The following is a 26639-nucleotide window of genomic DNA, read 5'->3' on the forward strand; positions in this document are numbered from 1 at the left end:
GGAACCACGCATTTTCAGTGCTAATTAAGCAACAATAATTCTAAATAGCTTTGAAATACGTAAAAATGCGTGAATTTATTTTCAAAATCCCGTTGAGTTAGAACTTTAGTAGCTGCACCATCCCGAGACGCGCAGAACGTTTGCACAGGAACAAAAGGAGCGCACGTTCCTGGCAGCTTCGTCCCCAAGGTCATCGCGATATTCAAAATGGCGGTTCGGTTTAAGCAGCCGAGACGTGACGCATTAGGGGATCCGTTCCTTGTAATCAACACCAAAACTAAGCAAGTTTAAACTTTAAATACTTCTAAATATTATCCAATAGAACCCGTTTCATTGACACCCGGACATTACGGACAGTTTTGTTTGTCCAGTCGAAAAGCTCATATATCTTCTCTTTCTTCCTCCTTTTATCTCATTTAAAGATCTGACAAATTCAATTTACGGCGTTTCCTGTGAGACAATAGAAAACATATTTTTCTGCATGCTAGTACTGTCCGATCTGAACTGGTGTATCTTACATGGTATGTTAGCGACTGGTAGAATTAATTGATTCAAAATCCACTTTAGATTCATCCGGGATTTATGAGAAAAACCGTTTCTGCCAGCACAGACAAACCCTAAATAAGATCATTGTAACACTGAAAGGGAAAGGTAAGGTATATGATGCCAGACGTGCTCAAACAACCACTCAACTCCACAAAACTTTAATTCGTTTACACCCTTATTGCAGTATTATTGAGAGCTTTTATTTTTCCCCTTTCCTTGACGTTTTATCCAGCAAGTATCTGTTCTAACTCTATTCCAGATGAGTGAAAACTACAGCCAGACACCAGTTGAATGGCCGCATTTCAATGACACTAGTCTTCAATTTTCTTTTGTGATATTTTATTTAACAAAGACCAAGCCAAAACCCTATGCTAAAAGGCGGAATTTTCGTAGCCGCCTCATCAGATTCTACGTAGGTGACCTTTCCTCGATTTATCTTGAAAAAGCAGAATCGTTAAGTCAGTAATTGCCAACTTCTTCATTATCAAATTTCATTTTCGACCTGATGAGAAGACAACTTCCATAACCGGTTGTGTCAAGACTTTTGTAAAGAGAATGCGCATTTGATTTAACAAAGACCAAGTAACAACCTTATGCTAAAAGGCGGAATTTTCGTAACCGCCCTCATCAGAATCTACGTGGGTAACCTTTCCTTGATTTCATTTAGTTCAGTTAGTTAATTCATCTCAAACATTTTGGCCTTACCTGATTTCCATCCACCTCCGTACAGCAGACGAAACCCTTGCCTAATCAGACTGTGTGAGTAACCTTTCCAGCGAAGGGGGCTGATGACATTGAATTGCCAATATTTTTCGCTCTATAATTTTGTATTTAATAGGAATTTGTAAACTATGAAAATCCAAAACGCGCGTTCAATCTCTTTATGACGTCATAGTAATTGGGTTTCACTCTCGCGCACATAACAGCGCGGCAATCAGTTCTTTATGCGCATGTACGGAGAATTGACTAACGAGGGCTACGAGAAAATGTCAGATGACTCGTGTGCCTGTTTCCTAAAACGCAAAAATGAAAACTTTCAAAGGAAATTACCCTAAAAATCCGAGTTAATGTTGTAAATGAAATTATAACAATAGAATCTGAAAAAAAAACTTTCCTTCGGGGTCGAGTGTTAGCGATAAGATCGATTCATTGGAACAAACGTAATGTTAGACTCGCAAGTCATTTCTAATTTTGCAGGCATCGTCACTAGCTTTCTGTTTTGAAAAAGCCGACTGATGAAGTTATTATAGTTTCGAAAAAAATAAAACAAAAACTCAACGCGTACTTTTCCTATGGTATCCTTAAGTGCCAAACAATTTTAAAAATATCATTTTTTCGGGGCGAAACGGAGGTAAAATATGTGAAATGTTACTCACGTTTTCGAGCAACGCCAAACGAAGCTTTCTCACGTCGGGCCCCGGAGCAGAACGTCTAGATATTTCCCGCCAGACATGCGCAATGTGACATTTTGGTTTTCCCGCACAATCTCACGTCGCCGTTGCCGTCCCCGTCGTCGATGCTTAAAGTCTCTAGTTTCTTCTAGAATACGTCTAGATAGGACGCAAATCGGATTCTAGAGCTGCAGAATGACCTATTTGGCACTATATACGGGAAACAAGACCTAGCTAGGACTAAATTTGGCCTGAACTACCTTAGATTTTATTGCAAGAAAGTCGAGAAAGGAAGAAAACAAAACATTTTTGAGTCCCTACCCCGGGACATTTGAACAACGTTTTGTCCCGGCTGTGGGACATTTGCCAGCTCATTTTCAAGATATCCTAATTCCCGGGGGTCGGCCCGGGGGGGGGGGGGAGGGATGGGCACAGCTGGAATTGACTGATGCATAACTTTTCTGTAAATCGGATGTTATGTGAGGTTTGTCTCATCGCACGCGTCCCATATAGAACGCATGTCTTTTCGCACGCGTGTCATATTACACGCTATGCGAGACATTTTGCGATCGTGCGCTGTTACCAGTGAAAAGGCTGGAACATCTCTCATAGAAAGCCCAGGAAAAAAAAGTATCAGGGTGGAAAGGTATTCGCACAAATACCCCTCTGCCTCGCCAAAATTCATCATTACCACTGGAACCACTAATACTCCTTTGTCGCCAAAATCCATCATTATCTTAGATGCACCTCATGGTTACAAAATCCGACATGTTTAGTAAGAGAGTAATGTTTTATTTTGTTTGCGTGACATTTTCGGTTGAACTACATCACGTTTATCGCAAATATGATGCCTTAGACTCTCAGCGAATCTTTTATCGTTCACCTGTCACCAAAGACTGAACTAACGTGCATGCTCAGATACTCCTAATACAACGACACCTAAGTAAACGCTTCCACAGCGTCTTGTTATTATCAAAAATCACGGCTCACGGCGATCAGTTACTGAAATTACTTTGCACGGAAAAAAAAAGGTCATATTACATTTCCCGGGAAATAAAAAAAGCAATTTAGGGCTCACGATAATTCTATTCCGTCACCGCACTGAGGGCTCACGTGAGATAGCATTGCGCCTGCGCGAACTCAGTGTGTTGCCGCCTTTGGAGCGAACGGACGTTTGTTTTTTCAACACGCTGAGAATTTTAGTTTTAAGCGATAATTCGCTAAAAATGCCCGAGACCTCGGATAAATCTGAGCTTAAGGGCGAGAAAGACAACTTAAAAAGGAAAAGTAGTGGCTCTAGAAGCGAACACATCGAAGCAAATGTTAGAATCATCGAAAGAGGTGATGGCGCCGATGGCGCCAAAACTGACTCACATGGTTTACAAGAGCTTGCCGCTACGCTGAGACAGGGTTTCACCCAGATGTCTCAAGATTTATCCAAGACTATTGCTGAGTCGTTCAAACAGTTTCAGTCAGACTTTGAAATACAATATGTTGACACGGAGGAAGAACAGGAGGCAAAATCTGCCGAGAATGACCACGAGGTCAGCGAAGAGCCCCCCACGAAGAAGAAGCGAGATGACAAAACTACGAGCTTAGAAGAAGCTGTGACAAAGCTGGCTGACTCAGCCGGGGCTCAAAAAATGCCTTCTAATGAAGGAAAATTTGAGGTACTTAACAGCTTGAAACAAGAGCTGAAGAAAGAGGAGACGGGCCCAAGTGTAAACACAGAGCTGGCGAATGTAGTGAATGCCATGCTCAAAGAAGGGCTGCCTGAAGAGAAACTTCAGGAAAAGTTGAACAAGTATCACAGACCAGAGAACTGTGAATTCTTGACAAAAGTACGAGTCAATCAACCAGTATGGGACCACCTTACTCCAACAGTCCGGTCCCAAGATGTTAGACTGCAAAAGGTGCAGACATCCATCTTCAAAGGAATGTGCGCGTTGACAAATATGATCGACAAACTCCTTGAGCACTTGTCGTCACTCCCAGCGGGAAACGACCTTCTTCAAAAGTCAACAGATGCACTTACATTGTTCGCTAATGCAAACAGTGAACTCAATCAAAGACGAAGGGAATTTATTAAACCGGATTTACACGAGGAATACAAACATCTTTGCTCCTCGTCGGTTCCGATCACTGACCAATTGTTTGGCAATGATCTCCCGAAACAAGTGAAAGAATTGACCGAGGTCAATCGAGTGGGAAAGAAAGTCTCCACACACAGTGGCAACCTCGTTCCCAGGGTCTCTCTTCTTCCCGCCCCAGCGAGAGAGAGAGAGACCCTGGGTGAAGCTGGTCACGTGGCACCCAAAATCTGGGTGCTTGACACAATTAGTCGTTAGGGAGGGGTAGTAAAGTATGCAGTTGTCGCTTTCTCAGAAGGACGGAGAAGCCAGCAACGAACTTTACGACAACAAGCGGTTTTACAACCAAGCATTTCTACATCACACACTCACTTGAGACCTGGAAGAGGTTCACGTTTCTTCCACTCAGGTAGAGTGTTGTTAATTTAAAAGAATTATTTTAAAAACAGTCGTTTCGGAAGCCAGAGGGAAACCGACAGACGATGGGGGACGCTTGAGTCAAAACCTAAACAGGCATGGTGATTAGAACAGAAGTATCACTGGCTTTAATTACGCCTTTTAACAGAGCTCTTAATGGGGTGAAATGGGAAGGAAGATCCATTTTAGTATTGCCGAATGGAACACCAAGAATTTTTGGCAATAGAATGTAAGCAGGCGAAGTGTTCAAAAATACCAACGGACTGAAGCAAGCCGCGTGTGAATATAATTCAAAGGTACTTTTCATCTTAGTTTATTTCCCATGTCCTTGACTTTAAGACGTAGTTAAACGAAAAATATTGAGCTCAGAGCGCTGATTGTGATCGAAAACAATGTATTTATTCACAGGAAATCGGTGACCAAATATATATTCAATATTGTGCTTCGCGAATTACATGTAAATAAACAGAATACTGAACAAGAGGAATGTGCTTGTATTTTCTTGAGTGATGAATTATAATGCTGTTACTGAAAGAATTTTTATGAGCTACATTTCATTTCATAGAGCAAAAGATGTACTTTAACTTATTACCGCAGTTTAAGCTTGAATAAAAGCTATTTCTGGTACAATTCATGGAATCAGTTCCAACTAGTGTGGATAAATTACTCCGATTCAAGTTGTAGAATTTATGATCAACCTCTGCTTCATTGACCGTTTGAAATTCCCTACATTGTACTTAATATACGATTTTTGCAGACGGCATGAAACTGCGCCAAATCTCTCGCATTTCGCTTGCTTCAAATCGCACCCGCTTGAAAATCTCTGATCGGCTCTTGCGAGTAAAATAATTGAACGAGTGTACCCCGACTGGGGAGAAGTTTGTCGTGTGCTGTCACGTGACCAGCTTCACCCAGGGTCTCTCTCTCTCTCTCGCTGGGGCGGGAAGAAGAGAGACCCTGGGAACGAGGTTGACACAGTGGTCGATCAACGAACAAGCCTGATTATCACAGGCACAACTCTTACGCACATAGCCGCGGACGCTCAGGAAACCAACATTACAGGAAGCCTTTTTTAGGCTCGTGGAAAAACGACCACAAACATCCTCCGAACTTCAAGAGGAAGAAGGAGGGGAAGTCAAAATGAATCAGACTGCTAACAACGTTGAGGTAAGAAATGTGTCAGAGCAATCTATTACAATTACAGGTGGAAGACTGAAACAATTTACCTCTCAGTGGCAATGCATAACCTCAGATCCTTTCATACTTAATAGTGTGAAAAACTATAAAATTGAGTTTGAAAATGGAGAGCCAATGCAGTTTATGCCACCAAAAGAAATAAATTTTACAAAACCAGAGCAGGAGGTCATTGACAATGAAATTGATAAACTGCTGACCAAAGGTGTGATTTCAGAAACCACACATTGCCCTGGTGAATATATTTCTACTATATTCATACGCCCTAAGAAAGATGGAGGGTTTAGATTAATTCTAAATTTGAAGAATTTGAATGAACATGTGGAGTATCAACATTTTAAGATGGATACCTTACAATCGGCAATAAGGCTTATGACTCCAAACTGTTATATGGCCTCAGTAGACCTGCGTGACGCATACTACTCAGTGCCAATTCACAAAGATGATCAAAAATATCTGAGGTTTTGCTGGAAAGGTAGATTGTTTCAGTTTACATGTCTACCAAATGGTCTGGCTTGTGCACCCCGACTCTTCACAAAAATCCTTAAGCCAGTGTATGCTACGCTGCGCCAGAAGGGTCACCTAAATGTAGGCTATATTGATGACTCTTATTTACAAGGGGAGAGTGTGGAGGACTGCCAAGCCAATATTAATGATACCTGTGACTTATTTTCAACATTGGGTTTTATCCTACATCCTGATAAGTCGGTCCTACAGCCAGTTCAAGTCCTTACATTTCTGGGATTTGTCTTGGATTCAGTTAATATGACTGTCTCCTTAACACAGGAAAAAATCCAGCGAATAAGGGAAAGATGCAAGAAAATGCTGGAGCTTGTTGAGCTCCCAATCCAGGAACTAGCTAGCTTTATAGGGCTTTTAGTGTCAAGTTTTCCTGGGATCTTATATGGACCACTGTATTATAGACAACTTGAGAGGGATAAAACTACAGCCTTAAGACAAAACTATGGCAATTATAATGCTCAAATGAGATTATCCCAAGAAAGCTTTTCAGAGATAAAGTGGTGGTATGATAACATACAGACCAATAACTACCCCATATTATTGCCTAATTCAAAGGTTGATGTAATAATTTACACCGATGCATCAACTAAAGGATGGGGAGCTGTCAAAGAGACAGAGAAAATAGGAGGTAGATGGTCAGAGGAAGAAGCAAAATATCACATTAATTGTCTGGAGCTGTTAGCTGCAAATTTTGGACTTAAGGCATTTTGCAAAAATGAGCAAGGCATTCATGTTAAGATTTACTCTGATAACTCTACAACTGTGAACTATATTAATGCTATGGGAGGTGTACATTCTAGGGAATGTCACACTATTGCTAAAGATATTTGGCAGTGGTGCATAGAAAAACAAATATGGTTAACAGCTGCTCATATCCCAGGGAGAAAAAATGTTGAGGCAGATCGGGAATCACGCATTTTCTCAGACAACAAGGAATGGATGATAAGATCTGATATTTTCCAACAGATCACAGATATCTGGGGGGAGCCCTCCATAGATCTCTTTGCATCCAGACTAAATCATCAGGTTCCATGCTATGTATCTTGGAAACCTGACCCAGGGGCAGCCTTTATTGATGCATTTTCTGTAACATGGGATAAACACTTGTTCTATGCTTTCCCTCCTTTCAGTTTAATTGCAAGATGCCTACAGAAAATACAAACCGATTGTGCAGAGGGATTGATGATAGTTCCAATGTGGCCAACCCAGAGTTGGTATCCCAAACTTCTTTGCATGTTAGTGGCTGTTCCAAGAGTGTTACCACAACAACGAACTGCCTTACAAATGCCGGGGATGCCACAAGAAGTCCACCCCCTATTCAGGAAAATGGTTCTGATTGCATGCAGATTGTCCGGCAGTCCTATGAGACACAAGGAATTTCTCAAAAGGCAACCTCCATCATCTTACAGTCCTGGAGGAAAGGAACTACAAAGCAGTATTCATGTTACATCAAAAGATGGACTACATATTGTCATAAAAAACAGATTGATCCAGTTTCTGCCACTGTCCCACAGGCACTAGATTTTTTAGTGGAGCTATTTGAGTCAGGCATCGGTTACAGTGGTATTAACACTGCAAGGTCTGCTCTATCCAGTGTCTTAAAGCCTGTGGACGGGATGACTTTTGGAGCACAAGAGAGTGTTAAGAGGTTCTTAAAAGGAGTTTACGAAGCAAGACCCTCCAACCCAAGATATACTGAGACATGGGATGTGAGCAAGGTTCTGAACTATCTTAAGACAATCTCTATTACAGACTGCTCACTAAAGGATCTGACTTTAAAATTAGTCACTTTAATGTCATTAGTATCAGCTCAACGGGGGCAGACAATTCACTACTTGTCTTTGGAGGACATGGTTGTTTCAGAAACTTCTGTGACTTTTATTATCTCCAGGCCTATTAAACAGTCTAAGCCAGGGTCGAAACCCACTGTTGTTAAGTTTGTAGCTTACCCGGACAACCCTAACATTTGTGTTGTCACTACCTTGAAGGCATATCTTAATCGTACCTCTCCTTTACGTGGACGTGCACAACAATTGTTTATTAGTCATTACAAGCCATTTAAACCAGTTTCCCGGGACACCATCAGTAGATGGGTCAAAGCTGTAATGCAAAAGTCAGGAATTGATGTAAACCTTTTCAAGCCCCACAGTACTAGGGCTGCCGCAACATCTAAGGCTTTGTTGAAATCTGTACCATTAGAGCACATCTTATCAGTCGCAGGATGGAGCTCATCTGACACTTTTGCAAAGTTTTATAGCAAGCCTGTTATCAACACAGATAGCTTTTCTAACGTTTTGTTACAAGAGTAAAGTTAATAAACTGTTTTGACCAATATGACTTGCTTGGTTGGTCATTACTCTGTTCATGTGTGCAGTGGGCTTTGAAGTCTCACGTGAGCCCTCAGTGCGGTGACGGAATAGAATTGGAAAATTAAACGAGACTTACCTGTAAGTTGAAGTTTGATTGAAATTCTATCCGTCACCAAGCACTGAGGGATTACGTGCCCTCCCTTTTAAGGCCCTCCCATTTTGCTGGTCAGGGTTTTCTTTCCCCTGCACACATGGCAAGTGCTTTAAAAACTGAGTTCGCGCAGGCGCAATGCTATCTCACGTAATCCCTCAGTGCTTGGTGACGGATAGAATTTCAATCAAACTTCAACTTACAGGTAAGTCTCGTTTAATTTTCCAATTTTACCACCCTCAGTTACGACTGTTTCCTCATCCCTACTATCTCCCCCTGGGTATCCGAGGATACCTCGTCCCCAGGGTCTTCGCGATACTCAAAATGGCGATCCGGGTGAATGAAAACTTTAAACTACAAAAGCCGTGAATGAAGATCCTGGTTGCTTGTACGTTGGATCTCACAGGAGATCTAATCAGCCAAAACGACCTTCTCTTAGGAGTGGATGTCAACAGAAACGATAACTCCTCGAAACCGCTTCCAGTCGACTTGAAAAACGGACAAGGAACAAAGAATACAACAACGAGTCAAGGTACAGTCAATTTTATTGAGAAATCGTTCAAATTTCTACGGTTTTAAACAAAGCCGTTGGTTTCCCATATAAACCTAAATAAATTCAAATGTAACACAATACGCCCGGTACTGATCGCTACCAGTCACGTTTATTTCGTAACATGAGTTTGGGCCGCCTCTGTTTCAACTAAATGTAACACCTTTCCAATCCGAAGTCCAGTCCACTATGATGTCGTCCACGATTTTTCCACCCGGCTAGGTAACCGCCCCGTTGGTATGAGCGTCACGCTGATGATTTGTTGTGCGATTTTCTGTTGTTGTCGTGGTTTGTGCTTGGTTTGTTGATTGATTGAGCGGCAAGATTTCTTCATTTGCAGGTAAGAAAACGGTTTATTTACTTTTAGCTATAGCAGAGATCGTTCGGTGAGAGCATTCATCCATTGAGGCAAGCAAAGGTAGATTTTAACCAACACGTTTAGATATTCGAGAGAGTAGGTCAAGCATTCTGCGGGATACAGTCGAGTTTTTGTATCGGAATCTAAACTTTAACGAAGTAGACATGGTTATAATTTGGGTAAAATTTTACTTTTGGGATATTCACTACCCGCAAACTATAAGCAACTGACGGCCAAACTACCCATTTACGAATGAGCCGGTTTGTTTGGCTGGTTCGCTGGGCAAAACAACTCGACAACTGTACTATAAATGATGGTAGAACATTCGGTGAGTGAAAAACTAAGACTGTGGACTTCAGACTCCAGACTACAGCCCCGGAGTAAAATACAGACTGCATGCCAAGGGTAAAATGCAAAGAAAAGATAGTACAGCAGGGTAAAATTTAAACTTTCGCGAAACTGTTGTCAACCATTAGAAGCAAACACCTGAGATTTCTCCAAGATTTGAAATCGTCACCATACATGTAACATCAATTTTAGTAATTATAACGTCATGTGCCTTTAATCTCCGCGTCTTCTTCTGGTTTGCTTATTTGCTTACAAATCCATTCATTTCAACTGAGTGTTGATGCATGCATTAAACACACTTTCATGTTAACTACTCAGTCCCAGGTGTACACCTCCCAATTATTATAAAAGCATAAGCAAAAGGAGGAAAATATTAAGCTCCTTCAACACAAACCAGTTATGACAGTTCTAGAGTGGAGTGTAACCATGACAAAAGCACAGCCTTAAGCTAAGCACACTTAAGCCTTCAATTATTTTTCTTGCATAGCTATCTAAGAAGCTACAACTTAGAAGATCAACATTCAAATTTTTGTGATAAGAAAAACAACATTTTGGGACAGCAAGAAGTGGTCACAACAAAAGAACTGGAAGCTAAATTTTTTACTCTGTTATAACAATGATTCAGATCCTATCCTTACAATCCATTTTATTCTGCACTGAAAGGAGGTTATAATGGCTCATTGGTTCCAACCTCATTGGGTTAGAACAGTCAGCTTAGTCTGTATTTCACCCATGGTCAGCAATCTTTTCACTGAATTTTGCCTTTGTTCTGTAGTCTACTGTCTTTATTTACACTAGCTGACAGAACACAATTTTTTTAATTTAAGGTAACTCAGTGATGAACCAGTGTTTACTCTTGCTGTTATTCAGCCATTGTATGTAAGTTTTATATGTTGTACACCTGTATATCCTCTTTTTTTGATATTTTGGCTTATGTTTACCAGTGAATTGTCAACCCCCTTCATAAAGTTTATTATTATTATTATAGTTCTAATCAATAATGATTTTAAATGACATTTTAAATGAAAATTAGTGATAATAAAAACAAACAGCATTTTGGAAGCTTCATGATGCCATTGTCAAATAAGGGTATAGAATGGTTCCTTAAAATTATCTAATGCTTGCAAAATTTTGCTTTTGCCTTTGCTCAATTTGTTGCAAAATTTAATTCAGTGCTCGCTTGCTTGTGCTCGCAAAATCTTTGCAATTCCTTGCATGTTCGGATTCTAATTAAATATTGCTTGTAATAAGGTAAATCATGTGAAGTTCAGTTGAAAGCACATCACAAAAACATAATTTAAGAAGTAAAAGTGGTGTGTATTGTGGAGGTGTCACTCAGAGTACTAGGCGCATTCTAATAAGATTACATTTGTGAAATTAAAAAAATAAGAATTTGCTGCTGACGGAAAGTTTACAGTGCTTGCTGCTCACAAGTTGTTTTTTCAAAAATGATCGAAGCTCGCAAGACAAATTTGATCACTGCTTGTGCTCGCAATAAAAACCACAGTGCTTGCTTGCTTGTGAATGCTTGCAAAGACCATTCGATACGACAAAACCATAAGTTAACTAATGTTATTGTCAGGATGAAGATAAGAAACCTTTATTTTAACAGGGGAACTCCTTCAGTTTTTGTACAAGATAAAAACTGCTACCATAGAGGCCAAAATTATATATTAAACTAAATTGGGTGGAACTAATTATGATAATTAAGTACAATAAAAATAGCTGTAAAATGTCATATAAAGTAAAAACCAAAGATGGAAAAGTGGTGTGCATTGTGGAGGTGTCACTCACTCCACTAGGTTCGTTTTAATAAGAAAATACAAAGTGTGAAATTAAAAAATAAGAATTTGCAGCTTACAAGGTGTTTTTTTGAAAAATGCTTGATGCTCGCAAGACAAATATTGTCGCTGCTTGTGCTTGCAATAAAAACCACAGTGCTTGCTTGCTTTTGAATGCTAGCAAAGACCATTCGATGCCCCTTCAAATTATTTCAAATGTGACGAGCCAATGGCATCATGAAGATGTTATAGTGTTGTTTGTTTTTATTACTGCTGATTTTATTTTAAAATTATTTTTATAATTACTGTTACCAAAATGGTGAACTTTATGCATTATAATGTACCTCTAATGTCAAGCTAACTGAAGTGCATAATACGTACTTCATCCAATTGGTCAAATTTGTCTAGAGTCATCTCTGCCTTGGTGAGGTGTCTGCATTAAGTTACAAATGTGAACTTCACTGAGACAAGACAACGAGAAGGTGTCTGCCTTACAGTTGAATTGATTAATTGAATTGATTTGAATGTTTGTTTAGCCATCAAAACATGTTTCTTTTTATAAACAAGCTGAATTGTATGTTTTGTGATTGAAACTCAGCAGACATGCAATTGAAACCAAATTTGCGATTGATTTTTATTTTCCTTCGGATTATCAAACTTTGATTAAGTTCAATGGAATGATTGTTCCAGATGTAACGTTACGTTATGGTTGAAAAGGCGCATGGGATGGAATCTGGAGTTTGGCAGGTGCAAGATTTATTTAATTTGACATTTGTATAGCCTCTGATGCAGTCGTTTTTAGGGGAGTCATATTACCCTCTTGCAAACATGTGCCTGCTTTCTGGAAGCTTACATTCTTTTTCCTTTGTGTACCTTGGACAAATCAAATCTCCTGTTAGGTAGATTTCCAGACTTCTTGTGGAAAATTTATTTCTAATCGATTAATGCTCTGTAAACACATGCCAAATCTGTGGCTGAAACTTTGAAGAAACATGGTTGATGTTTTGTCTGAGACACATTAGCTCGGATTAACTCTCTCACCTGTTAGAGTGGTTTGTATTTTAGGAAAAGTGGCACAGATAGTGCTTCCTTGATCGAGAAATGGTGGCTGAAAACCTCAGCTTTTATCCGTAACAGCTGAGCATCAGAGCTCATTTGCTGTATCAAATGTAACAAGGGAGTGAAGGGACTATTGCAATAATATTTTGAAAAGGCTTAGAAATTGTGGGGTATTGAAGAATTTGAAATTGGCATTAGAGATCAAATCTTCACACGTGCCATAACAGTGAATTGCGTTTCAATAATGAAACTGGTCAAGTTAGCTTGATGAATAAGGCAGCCTTTAATGGGTCATTTCAAATGTTTTGAGTAGACTTTCTTTACCAAGGGAACATTGCTCGTTTAACAAAGCTTATTTATCCTTATGTTTGTTACTTGGTCTAAGATTTACTTCTGTCTTTGAGCAAGCTTGAATGACACGTGGTAATGATTTTCTTTTCTGTCACCGGAGAAGAGAAATTATGTCCAAACTACTAGCTGACACCATCGTACACTAAAATTCAAACCGTTTCATTTTTCTGAAGACTTGAAATGTCTTGCTTCAAAGAAAAGACTTTTTTTAAGCAAGACACTTCAAGTCTTCAGAAAAATGAAATGGTTTAAGTGTTTCTGTGTTTTAGAAAGTCTTTGTTCAGGATTGATGATAAGCATAAACATGTGGGAGTTTGTTTCTTAATGAACCTTTGCAGGGTTTTTCTAAAGCCAAAAAACTAGTTATGCAAAACTATAAAAACCTATCTCTTCAGCAAACTAGAGGATGTTCCTATCCATTGAAAGTTTACATTGAAATTTCACATAAAAACACAAGCTGGCACTGTAGTGGACTCTCACACTAACCTACATGAACTTACATTAAATTTTTGTTTTGCATTGTTTGTAAATTAGATTCCAATTTTTCCACAGTGTCTCTTGACTGGGTTGTGGAAAGTATTTCTTTTAACTCAACCTTTGTTTAAGGTATTTTGTGAAAACAAATTTGTAAACAGTTGAATCCCCAGTAACTGTTGTGTCTTTTGCTAGATAGTGAAAATCAATTATCTAGACTTTGGTAGGCAAAATGGTGATGAGATGGCAAAGGAATGCTGATCTCCAGTAAGAGGGCATTTGTGGGGGGGGGGGGGGGGGGGAGGGGGGTAATTTTTACTTTCCTAGTACTAAAAGCAAACTCATAATAGCCAACCTTTGTAAGCTGCAGCTGTGTTTTTGAAAGTGCCTCACTTGACTTTGTTTGTTTGTGCTGTGCCAGTTTAAATTTCCCCTTCTTTTGTTTATACAAGTCTACAGACTTAAGAATGCATGTATGCCATTAGACTGAATGAACAGGAAATTATGTTCCTGGGTCTAGGCCTAATTGCTCTAAGTGAGAGCTGCGTGTTTATTATAGAGACAGGTAAACTTTTTTGAAAATCTGTCATTATCTCTAATTAATGGGCTATTGGTGGATGAAAATGCTTCATGAATGAACATTTCTTGAGCAAAATCTCTGTGATTTGGGGCAGGTGTTTTCTTTGGTTCGTTTCTTCTTTCCTCTGCTCCAGACACTAACAAGAGAGCGTTGTAACTGAGGGTGATTCGAAGTGTGTGAAATAAGTTATAAACCATAGCATTTATTCCAATGTTTGTACTTGCTTACACACATAAAGGAAAATCTTGAAATACTGTTATCTGGCATTGAGTTGCTCAATTGTGTTCAATCAAATTTCAAAAACAATGGGAAAGCAGCAAAACTGCCCAAGGTCAAACTAGATTTTGCACGCCGTAGTTTTAATTTTTAGGTGCCTCGACATTTAATTCTTTACCTTTAAGAAGAGAAGCATTAATTCTAGATTTTTATTCAGGAAAGCCCTGGACGATTTTTATCTGTAAATTTTTACTGTAGTTCTAAATTAGTGCATGTTTTGCTTTTACATATCAGTTCTTAATTATTCTTATTTGTAAGTTTTTAATTCTTAGTCATCAGGACCCAGTTGATAACAGTATTCTATACTGAAGGGTTATCCTGGATAAATATTCGATTATTATTATTATTATTATTATTATTATTATTATTATTATTATTATTATTATTATTAAAACCCACAGAAGTTTGCTTTGAAGGGTTTGATTTGTCATAGAAGGCCAGAAATAAATTATGGCACAGATTATGGTAAGGCAGCCTTGCATACCCCAGCACAGATTGGCTTGCTTGTGCTAATTTCAAGTCGATTATCACAACTGTGAAAAGCTTTGTCATCAGCCTTCATGTGTCTTGATTCTAAATTACAGTAGTAATCTGTTTGATATGTTACACTGTCGACAGTAGAATCTGAGGGATTTGACTGCAACACAGAGGCAAACCAAAAGCTGTGTTTAAAGGAGCTGAGCAATGTTTTTATGCTGGCCTATGTTTTCATCCATCATTGTCCTCAAACCTTTTATCTCTGGGTTCTAACCATTGGCAAGGTAAATGTGCATGTAAACGTCAAGGGTGCTTCCTCAGGGGGACTCCTTAGATAAAGTACTGATGGGGAGAAACAAACTCAGTTTACATGTAAAATTATTGATTGTGGACTTCTACAGGAGAGAAATGTTTAGGTGATGGGGTGACTTTCTGGGCATTTGGACTTTTTTTGTGGGTCCTTTTTTACCTAGTAGGAGTTTTTGGGTCCACTAACTTCTCTGACAAACGCCACTCAACCGTTGCCTACAACTACCTACACCACACAAACGAATTATTGACAGCATCAACGTAACGGACAAGCAATAGACCTTTGACTAACAATACCCCTACGGTCTTTTGATTAACAAAAAGACGGATCGAAACGCACCAATCACTTTCTCAGTCTTCACAGCCAATGACATGACGGCTTACTGACAAACGACCAATAACATCTCGAGTTCGTAGACCAATCAGGTCAACAACCAGAGACTTATATACCACCAACTGACGTTCCACAATTCACTAGACTCTGAAGATAACTTCTGCAAAGGTTGTCGAAACGTCACTCAAAGTCACGCTAAACAGTCATTCTCAGGACTACACTCACTCAGATGATCATAATGTACGTTCTTATGAAATAACTGCTGGGTTCAAACCATAAACAGTTTTATATACAGTGTGTTAATGATGATAATGATGATGACTATGGCTAATTTCTTGCATTCAAGGATTAGGGGAAGGAAACAGGGAACCTCCAGTATGTTAATAAGCTTATAAGAATGGTCTAGACTGCAGTTGATGTTATACTTCGGTTTGTTTGAAAGAGATGCATTATTATGGACTGACCCCTCACATCTGAAGTAGTATGCATTTACATGCATGTCACTTTACCGCCTAAATTCAGTGAATGAGTCACGTAACAGCAAAAGTGCTAATTGTGAGATAATCAAGAAATAAATTGTATAGCTATTTGTAAAACTGAGGCCTAGAGACGGCAGAGCCAATCAACCTCATTTACAATATATATATATATATATATATATATATATATATATATATATATATATATATATATATATATATATATATATATATATATATATGTACATACATAATACAGCATGCATGGTGCATACTAATTTGATAAAGCAGATGTTGTGGAACGTAGTCCGTTTATAAGAGGTTTAAAAACTTTAACGTATCATAGGATGTTTGTCGCTTTGAGGACAAAAGAAAAAGTTTCCAACGTTTCTGAACAGTTGACATTAGAGATATTTAGCTTCGCGTTTACGGCTAACGCCAAACGGGAAACGTCAAGCCGTTGTTTGTTCTAAAATGCATAACCTTGTGTTTCTCGTACTCACTTCTCTCTTTTTCGTGTCTGCTCGATAGCTGTCGCCGACTGGGTGGAGATAAGCTTCAACCAAAAAAGCTTCATTGTTTTTCATCAAAGAGAAAATTTCAGCCTGGCGTTTGCCGTTTGCCGTAAACGCGATGCTAAATCTCTCTATTGTAGTAGTTGAGCGACGCACAGGGGACCCAAGGTGATAACTGCAGTATTTAATGAGAAACATGTAGTATTTGTGCATGAACGCGCGTTGTAAAATACCAAAAAAATGGCACTAACATGACCAAACAACCAAATCAAATGAAAGTAAGTTACTGCGTTTTAGCTTTGTAAAGACTTTCAAATGCAAAGCCATGTTTACTTTTTTGGAAAAATGCTGACGCCATGATTCCTTTTGTTTAGCTTGTCGGCAGTATTCAGGTGTTTTTAATTGCCTTTCAGGTAGCAAACAGCACTAAATAACGATGCCAAGGTGTTTTAGTATAGCAGGAAATCTAAGGACACATGAAAGAGTTCATACTGGAGAGAAGCCATTCCAATGCAAACAGTGTGGCAAGTGGTTTTGTCGAGCAGGAACTTTAAGGACACACGAGAGAGTTCATACTGGAGAGAAGCCATATGAATGTAAACAGTGCGGCAGGTGTTTTAGTATAGCAGGAAATCTAAGGACACATGAAAGGGTTCATACTGGAGAGAAGCCATTCCAATGCAAACAGTGTGGCAAGTGGTTTCGTCGAGCAGGATCTTTAAGGACACATGAGAGAGTTCATACTGGAGACAAGCCATATGAATGTAAACAGTGTGGCAAGTGTTTTAGTGTAGCAGTAACTCTAAGGAGACACGAAAGAGGTCATACTGGAGAGAAGCCTTATGAATGCAAACAGTGCGGCAAGTGTTTTAGTGAAGCAGGAAATCTTAGGCAGCATGAAAGAATTCATACTGGAGACAAGCCATATGAATGCAAACAGTGTGGCAAATGTTTTAGGTTAGCAGGAAATCTAAGGACACATGAAAGAGTTCATACTGGGGAGAAGCCTTATGAATGCACGCAGTGTGGCAAGTGTTTTAGTGTAAGAGGAGCCTTAAGAAGACATGAAAGAGTTCACACTGGAGAGAAGGCCTATGAATGCATGCAGTGCAACAGGTTTTTTCGCTACTTGAGAAGTTTAAGAAAACACGAGAGGTCACACAACGATTCTACGGTTTGTAACCAAGATAACACGTGCACACGAACTAACGTTTTGATAAAAGTCCACTCTGGTCATGATGAAAAACACATCTGCTGGATTTGTCAAGAGGAGTTGACAAGTGCGGCACTACTTCTTGGCCACTATGAAAATCATATGATAAATGATTAACTTTACTTTTAGGTTACTCTAATATCTTTTATTGTAGAACGAATGCGGCTTGTGAAATTTAAATGAGTAGAAACCACGAAAATATGAAGATTATACCCCAGTGCAGTTATACCCCACTAAATTGGCACCTATTTAATGCCAATCAAACCCCAATAACAAGAAGCAAAAGAAGAGTGGGGCTCAATGTCCCCCTTCATTTGTACTACCGACTGTAGTGTATTGCAAAGAGTGCCAAGTGTATTGTAAATATAGGCGTTAAAATAGGTGTTAGGATCGGTGTGGCATGTCAACCTTCCAATTAGTTATGTAAATATTGCCCTAGGTATTGATAGGGGCGACCTACATAATTGGAGTGTGAGTTAAGTTGGAATGTGTGAGACCTCCCTGCATCGCAGAGGTCATGGGTTCAAATCCCGTTCAAGGCTGAATTTTTTTTCAGGCTTTCTTTTTGCAACTGTTTTAGTTGCGTACTAACTTCGAGGATGTTTCTTCTATTTGATCTGTCATCCGGAGTTCAAATATATGTTTCATATATTTACATTCATTTATTACTAAATGATTAGAGGAAAGGACGACCGAAGAGCTGAATCAATGTCTAACATTGTCTAATTGTCTAATTCCTAAATCACGGGTTAAAGCCTGGTTTTTACCAGGATATAAGCAGAAGCACATACGCCGCCTGAGCAAGTAAGAACACCTGCTACATTTGCATAAGCATAACCACAAGAAGAACGGACAGGTTCGTTGTTCTTGTGCTGATCCTTATGCATTTACCATGAGATTTTTTTTTTGGAAGCCAGCAAAGGAAACCGGGAAGTTTCAATCAGAAGATCGGTAAGGTATGCACAATACGCGAATTTTGCGATCTAGCAAAGCGAGCTTTAATAAGTTCTTTCCCGTGTGAGTAATACGTATCAATAAAAAGATAAAGTGTTTTTCATTGAGTATCTTTGTTTCTAGCATATACGGCAATAGACAATTTATGTTAACATATATTGTACAGGACATTTCACCCTTTACGCCGCCATTCACTGAGCGCCGGATCCTTCCCAGTCAGTGATTTGAATGACTATTTTAGATTGTGTGATTATATGTTTTCGCATGACCAAGTTTGCAAAGATTAAATTTCTACTCTAGAACATAGCGCTGGCGTCGGAAGAAATACATGCTAAAGTAATTTCAGGCTGGAGGGTGGGAATTTCAGGCTGGTGGGATTTGGGGGAGAGTCATTTGGAAATTGTATGCCGCCCCCAGCCACCCGAACTTTTCTTGCATGGCCCTCCTTATCAAGAATACTTTTTGGCATGAACCCTCCCCCCCTACGAAAATAAAACCACCACTGCCACCAAAAATGTTACACTTTGTATTTTGACCATCGTTTAACATATCAAATAATACACTTTTCTTTTATAATATTGCTATATTGTCTTCATTTTAACTGTTGCATCTGACGTCAAATCATTACAATTTCGTTATGATTATAACGCATTCTTGAAAAGTACTTGCTCTAGGATATTAACAAAATGTACATAAGGCTATTTTTGGGCAACCTAATTTCAACTCAAAAGAAAGGACAGTCAATTTCAGCTCGTCTAGTTATTGCTCGTCGTGAACGTGTTGCTTAAACTGATGTTTGTTGACTTCAACCTTATAGCACAATGAAAACATAAATCCATGCTCCCATTTAACCCTCTTCTGAGATGTTGTTACCATTCTGATAAACCTGTTTTTAATAACTAAACACGTCTTTCTGGGGTGAGTTGGGAATTAATAGTATGACTGAATGCAATCCCAGTTCAGGAGTCAAAAACGACAATTCATGAAAATATTTGAAAAAAAAAACTGTTACTGTTGAGGCGATGTTACTTTTAAAATTTGCTTATACATTCAACTCTCGCCTTGCGGACACCTCGCTATTACGGACACTCCGATAATACGGACAGCAGCTAAATCCCATGCAAGATAGAGTGCAGAAGTTTAACTGAAATAAATTCTCGCTATTACGGACTCTCGCTATTAAGGACAATAACTTGCGGCCCCGAGGGTGTCCGCAATAAAGGGAGATGACTGTATTTCTTTTGTCATGTAAACTTTGCTGAGAATTATTTTGGAAATGATTTAGCATATAGTGCTATGTTTATATTTCGTGAATAAACCAGAAGAATTTTTCATTAGTTGTATGGACTTTTTTCCAAATTTAAGCTTTATTTTCTCTGATAAATGCGTGTTTACCCCTAATTTTACTCTTTTCCATATAAAGAGATTGAACACGCGTAGTTTACAAATTCCTATTAAATACAAAATTATGGGGCGAAAAATATTGACAATTCAATATCATAAGCCCACTTCGCTGGAAAGATTACAATCTGATAAGGCGAGGGTTTGCCTTCAGTAGAAGTAATAATAATAATAATAATAATAATAATAATAATAATAATAATAATAATAATAATAATAATAATAATAATAATAATAATAATAATAATAATAATAATAATAATAATCATAATAATAATAATAATGATTTTTAAGGAGAAAGCGCCCGTCACGTAAAAACGTGGTTTCCAGGGAGGTCCTCCATTAAAGTTAAATATTAAAATCCAGAAAAAAAAAAAACGCACTAGCCCAAAAACTATTTACAAATGATTATCTATGAACAGAAAATCTACGTTAGATTCATCCGGGATTTATGAGAAAAAACGTTACTGCCAGCACCGACAAACACTTAATAAGACCATTGAAACACTGAAAGGGAAGGTGAGGTATATGATGTAAGACGCACTCAAACAACCACTCAACTCCATAAAACTTTGATTCGTTTACACCGTTATGGCAGTTTTATTGAGAACTTTGTTGTTTCTCTTTTATTGACGTTTTATTCAACAAGTATCTGTTCTAAACCTATTCCAGATGAGTAAAAAATGCAGCCAGACACCAGTTGAATGGTCGCATTTCAATGACGATAGTCTTCAATTTTCTTTTGTCGTATTTGATTTAACAAAGACCAAGCAAAAACTCAATGCTAAAAGGCAGAGTTTTGGATTGTACGTTGGTAACTATTTCTTGATTTAATTTGAAAAAGCTAAATCATTAAGTGAGTAATTGCAAGCATTTTCATCATGAAATTTCATTTTCTAAGTGATGTAAAGACAACTTCCACAACCAGTTGTGCCAAGAATTTTGTAAAGAGAACAAAAGTTACTTAAATCATCTCAAACATTTTAATCTTATCTGATTTCCATCCACCTCGGTACAGCAGACGAAGCCCTCGCCTGAACAGACTGGGTGAGTAACCTTTCCAGCGAAAGGGGCTGACGATATTGAATTGTCAATATTTTTCGTTCCATATTGTTGTGTTTAACAGAAATTGTAAACTACGAAAATTCAAAACGCGCGTTCAATCTCTTTATGACGTCATAGTAATTAGGTTTCACTTGCGCGCACATAACAGCGCAATCAGTTCTTTCTGCGCATGTACAGAGAATTGAGAGGTCAGAGAATCGATCGAAGGCTATGGGTCGATAACATTGTCAGACTCTGTGCTTACGAGGTCAGGAAGATTTCCTTTCTGAAACAGGTGCCTCCTAAAACAAAGAAATTTTGGCAGTTTATGACAATCTCGTGCCTCAAGTCAAGGGGAAAGAAGACTCTGGGTACGAGATTGCAGTTTATGAGGTGAAAAGCAGATCTTAGAAAGAGCTATTGAAATTGAAAAAGAAAATGTTACAAAGCAGTTTCAGAGCTATTAGGGAACAATAACATTAAAAAGCTTCAAAATACGTCACAGTATATGGATTTTTTTCCACATTTAATCTTTATTTTCTCTGATAAATGCGTGGTTACCCGTAATTTGACTTTTTTCCTGCATCGTCAACTATTCTGGCACGCGCAGAATGTAATGGCGCTTCGTGTGAAGAAGCCGATAAGTGCCGGGTTCTGGGATCCTTTCCTGGTAATCAACACGAAAACTCAGCAAATTTTAAATACTACCAAAATATTACACCTTTGATTTCAACTTACACTTTTCCAATCCAAGTCCAGTCCACCGCTAAGTTTCGAATATTATTTTTCACTTTGTTTCATGGATTCATTGTGATTGCTATCCTAATAAGAACCTCCTGGGATTAGCGCAAGCTATTATAGGAGTATAATAAACTAACTAAGAATTTCTCTAATAACAGAGATGTTTTGGCGAGTTTATGACAATCTCGTTAGGTTGAATTAGTGGGTTGAGAAAAGATAACATCGGCCTAAGGGAGGTGACGTCATCAGGTTATTCTTCGGAGCAGCCACGAACCGAGATCCGATTATACCGGAAATTGACCTGCATTCACTCTCTTTCAGTAGTAATGGCGGACGACGTCGGGGAAATAAAGACTTCGAACGTTTGTTAGGATTCGTTATGGTAGAATACAGAGTTCTTTCCACTTTCGTTTCTCGGCGTCTGAACACTGACCTCAAGGATTTTACGTTCGATTTGTGGAAGAAACGTGGAACTATGAAAACAGTCAAGATTTGCTCAGGTAACATCGACGTACGGGAGGTTAACATCGACCTAAAGGAGGTTAACATCGGTCTACGGGAGGTTAACATCGACCTAAGGGAGGTACGTTTTATAGCACCACGTTTGTATCGTATGTATTATACTGGCACGATCGTACACATGGAAAGCTTATTTGCAAGCATTAAAACTTACAATCTTGCAGGAGCTTTTCTAATCATTGACCCGAGTGTCATTTCATTAATTTTATTACCAACTCATAACATCCACCTACAGGAGGTTAACATCTACCTAAGGGAGGTACAGTGGCTTACAGTGTATATTTTATAACTTATGTATCATAAAAGTCAATTCATAGGCATAGAAGCTTACTCTCTAGCAGGGAAACTTGGGATCATAAGGAGCTTTTCTATCATTGACTTGAATTTCATAAATATTTTCATTTTTACCAACTCATAACATCCGCCTATAGGAGGTAAACATCTACCTAAGGGAGGTTATGGTATTATAATAAGGAAGGATGGACTTGAAGAAAGCTTACGAATCTTAAGGGGCTTTTGCATTTCGTGTACATGCCGTTTTAGAATAAATTTATTGATAAAGAATTATTATTATTATTATTATTATTATTATTATTATTATTTAAAAAGCCTTTTAATCTCACTAGAATGAGATTAATGAGAGTTTTCTCATTTTTTTATTTACACTCATAACATGGAATATATTATTATCAATATTATTTTTTGGCAACACACTGACCTATGCTGGGCCATTTATATTCATCTAATGAAACAATTTTACGGCCATAAAGATTTGCTGTGAGAGGTGTTATGGGTTTAAATAGAAAAAATGCAGGTGCATTAAAATAGCATAATAGCTGTTATGATGATTAAAGGCAATTGTTTTCTTGTTGTTGTTGTCGTTTTTTCTTGGTTGACCCCATCAACCTGTAATTTCCACATTAAATTTTGCTAGAAGTGACTGTTTATGACTGTTGAAATGATAGATCATTTTTAAAAATATAACCCTCAATATGTCAGAATTTATTTTAATTTAATTTGTGATCACTTACAAGAGGTTTGACTGTTTGACTGCTTACTACAGTACATTAACAATATTGGCTTTATTTTATTTCTTTTCAGAATTCAATACTTAAACTGTGCAGACCGCTGAAGAAACTGCTACTCCAAAGACACCTATGACTCATCAATTCCTCAAAAGACATTGTGTACAACAGATGTTGTTGAATTGTTATTGTCAAGCTTGACCTCTCGTCATGTGGCAAAATTATGTAAAATTTGATATTCAAGTTTGTAGGGTTAATTGACGGAGGCTCTCCCATATAATTATGATGGATTGGATGCAAATGGTCATAATTTTGTTCCTCTCTGGCCGGAAATTGTGTAGATTGGTATATATGTACCACTTAGAGTACAAAGATACAAAATGACCAACATTTTTAAGTAATGTCTAATTGGAAGAAAGATTCTTAGTCCTTTCTAGAACTTAAGGACGGTGCCTACTATTGTTACTGCGCATACGTTCTGTGCATCTGGAGATACTCGGGTTTCCTATGGGTGGTGCCTACTATTACAGGGATATTTTTGCGCACTTTAAAACTATGCGGAGAAAGCAGAACTTAGCAAGTGATTTTGGTTTCCAAAAAGAAAATTGGGGGGAAATCATGCATTTTTCAGAGATAATAAAGCTTCAATTTGGAAAAAAGCGCCCTACATTGTATTGTACCACGCATTTTTTTGGAGATAACCAAGCAACAATTATTGTTGCTTGGTTATCTCTAAAAAATGCGTGGTTACCCCCAATTTCCTTAAATTTGGCTTTCAATACCCGCTACCAAGATCTGCTTTTCCCGCATAGTGATAAACCGTGCAAAAATACTTTGCTATTAGTAGGCACCGTCCTTAAGCTGTTGTGAAAAGAAATCCCAAAAATATAACTGAGGGTCTTTCTTCCACTTAATCTTTCACCTGATATTGAAATATATCTTTCAAATATCCATATTCAATTACAGTTATGGTTGCTAACCTTTATGGCTATTGAGTCAAAAAGATATGACATAAAGAGCTATTATTTTGTAAGTCAACAAATCAGTACCTCAAGTAAAGGTCAAAATGAAATTGAGCCATGCCATGAACCTTTGAGTGTGCTTTTCAAAAGATCCAAATGACCACCCCTAAATGTTTTCATTTTCATGTTTTAAGCTCATGACGTGTCATTTGTTATCAAGTAAGCTCTATGCTTCTAAATACAGGTGGAACGTTGTCATGAGTTGGAGAACAAGTCAAATTTGAACAAAAAATAAATGCCTTGTCCCCCCCCCCCCTCCCACATGGCATTTGACCATGTACCATGCCTGGGAAGAAGGGAATTGAATTTGGCTGGGGTAGAGAAATTGAACTGAATTTACACTGTACCTTTGGCATTGGAGAATTTGGACTTTTCTCTTTTTTTTTTCTTCTGTTTGAAGACAATAATTATTGAACAACTGAGGCAATATAATGTATGATGCTCTTTATTCATAATGATAGTACAAGAGAGTGCATGGTAATAAGTAATACCTGTAAATCGATATTGAGATGCCGAAGCTGGGGGCTTATATGGCACAATTCATACAGGAGCTTGGTCAAAATGGTGCAATTACTTCACAGTTTACAAATAAATAAATAAATAAATAAATAAATAAATAAATAAATAAATAAATAAATAAATAGATAAATATTAATGTCAATAATAGTGGTGATAATAATAATAATAATAATAATAATAATAATAATAATAATAATAATAACTTAAATGAAAAAAAATTAAATAAATAACAAATAAAATATTAAATTAAGCTAAGCCGTGTACACGAGAGTTCAAAAGGACATGAATTCACAATTTGATTGGAAGTAATCTCTAAGTTTTTGTCTACAATTCGAGATAGTAAGTGAATTACCTAAATCAAGAGGGTTGTCATTCCAAATTTGAGGGCCTTGAGCATGAAGTGCAAAAGCCCCTTAAAATTCATAAGCTTTCTTCAAGTCAATTCTTCCCTATTATAATACATACTTGCATGGTGCTATAAACATCATGACCTCCCTCAGGTAGATGTTTACCTCCTGTATACGCAGGTGGAATTGTTATCACTTGGTAAAAATAAAATGAAATTCAAGTCAATGATAAAAAAGCACCTTATGACCCAAAGTTTCCCTGCTGAAGAGTAAGCTTCTATGCGTATGAATTGAGTACACAATGTCTTTTGTGGAATTAAAGAGTCATAGACCTGTGTCTTTGAAGTAGCTATTTCTTCAGCGGTCTGTGCAATTTAAGTATTGCATTCTGAAAAGAAATAAAATAAAACCAATATTGTTAATGTACTGTAGTAAGCAATGAGAGAGTAATGTACAATCGTCTTTTAAGGTTTCTTAATAATCATAACATTCTCTCTGACAATCAGTATGGTTTTCGCAAGCATCACTCCACCGCTAGCGCTTATGCTCTTACTTGTTTATATGACAAAATCTCTTCCGCCATTGACAATAAGGAATGCACAGTTGGTATTTTTATAGACTTGTCCAAGGCCTTTGACACCGTTGATCATAACATTTTGATTTCAAAATTAGAGCATTATGGTGTTCGTGGCACTTCACGTAGAGGGTTCGAAAGCTATCTAAGCAATAGACAACAATATGTGGAATTTAATGGTGTCAGTTCGGAGTCTTGCGAAATTAAGTGCGGGGTGCCTCAGGGTTCTATACTAGGTCCCCTACTCTTTCTACTCTATATAAATGATCTGTGTAACGTGTCAAAGATCGTGGATTTTATTCTTTTTGCAGATGATACAAACATATTTTTCTCCCACAAAGATTTTAACTTGCTTCCTGGAATCTTGAATTCTGAAATGCTTAAATTAACTCAATGGTGTCGAGCAAACAAGCTGTCCATTAACTTTAAAAAATCAAATTTTATGGTTTTTAGACGACCCCAAAGGAGGAAAACACTTGATATATCTATTCAAATTGACAACAATGCAATTGAACGTGTGAAAGAGACAGTATTTTTAGGTGTTATCCTCAATGAGCATTTGTCATGGAAGCCTCACATTCTTAGTGTTTCTAGAAAAATATCAAAATCAATAGGTATTATTTATAAGTCTAGTTTTTGCCTTCCCAAAACCTCCTTACGCTCCTTGTACTATAGTCTAGTTTACCCTTACTTAATTTATTGTGTTTCTGAGTGGGGATCGACATATCAGTCTAATTTAAATCGGATTATTGTTCTGCAAAGGAAGATA

The 26639-nt window shown here is 37.9% G+C and overlaps 3 protein-coding genes across 7 annotated transcripts in view; all 3 read left to right on the forward strand.

Annotated features, from left to right (window-relative positions):
• Positions 1 to 3022: 3022 nt before the first annotated feature.
• On the forward strand, positions 3023 to 8708 carry LOC146453925 (uncharacterized). The gene is made up of 3 exons (XM_085095974.1): positions 3023 to 4186; positions 5477 to 7186; positions 7264 to 8708. Exons 1-3 carry the CDS (start codon positions 3164 to 3166, stop codon positions 8467 to 8469), a joined length of 3939 nt encoding a protein of 1312 aa, XP_084952100.1. The 5' UTR covers positions 3023 to 3163; the 3' UTR covers positions 8470 to 8708.
• A 253-nt stretch (positions 8709 to 8961) lies between these two features.
• LOC146453926 (uncharacterized) lies at positions 8962 to 19994 on the forward strand. 4 transcript variants are annotated; one of them, XM_085096050.1, is made up of 4 exons: positions 8962 to 9152; positions 9393 to 9510; positions 10704 to 10755; positions 16925 to 19994. In XM_085096050.1, the coding sequence occupies exon 4, from the start codon at positions 16948 to 16950 to the stop codon at positions 17839 to 17841; it is 894 nt and encodes a 297-aa protein (XP_084952176.1). In that variant the 5' UTR covers positions 8962 to 9152; positions 9393 to 9510; positions 10704 to 10755; positions 16925 to 16947; the 3' UTR covers positions 17842 to 19994. The 4 variants fall into 4 exon arrangements, with proteins under 4 accessions (XP_084952176.1, XP_084952174.1, XP_084952175.1 ...); XM_085096048.1 differs by having other exon boundaries at positions 10704 to 10751; XM_085096049.1 differs by lacking the exon at positions 10704 to 10755.
• Positions 19995 to 21709: 1715 nt separating this feature from the next.
• The window catches only part of LOC146453927 (uncharacterized), a 251249-nt gene continuing 246319 nt past the window's right edge, over positions 21710 to 26639 (forward strand). Inside the window, exons 1-2 of one of the 2 annotated variants that reach the window (XM_085096055.1) lie at positions 21710 to 22447; positions 23485 to 24071. In XM_085096055.1, the coding sequence (XP_084952181.1) occupies positions 22244 to 22447; positions 23485 to 23544 (264 nt within the window). In that variant the 5' untranslated portion in view covers positions 21710 to 22243 and the 3' untranslated portion in view covers positions 23545 to 24071. Of the gene's footprint in view, positions 22448 to 23484; positions 24072 to 26639 lie in introns of those variants that run through there. The other variant, XR_014859389.1, reaches the window with a different exon arrangement.

This window comes from Pavona decussata, unplaced genomic scaffold (assembly GCF_977016875.1).
Source record: "Pavona decussata unplaced genomic scaffold, jaPavDecu1.1 SCAFFOLD_321, whole genome shotgun sequence".
In the NCBI taxonomy this organism is placed as follows: Eukaryota; Metazoa; Cnidaria; class Anthozoa; order Scleractinia; family Agariciidae; genus Pavona; species Pavona decussata.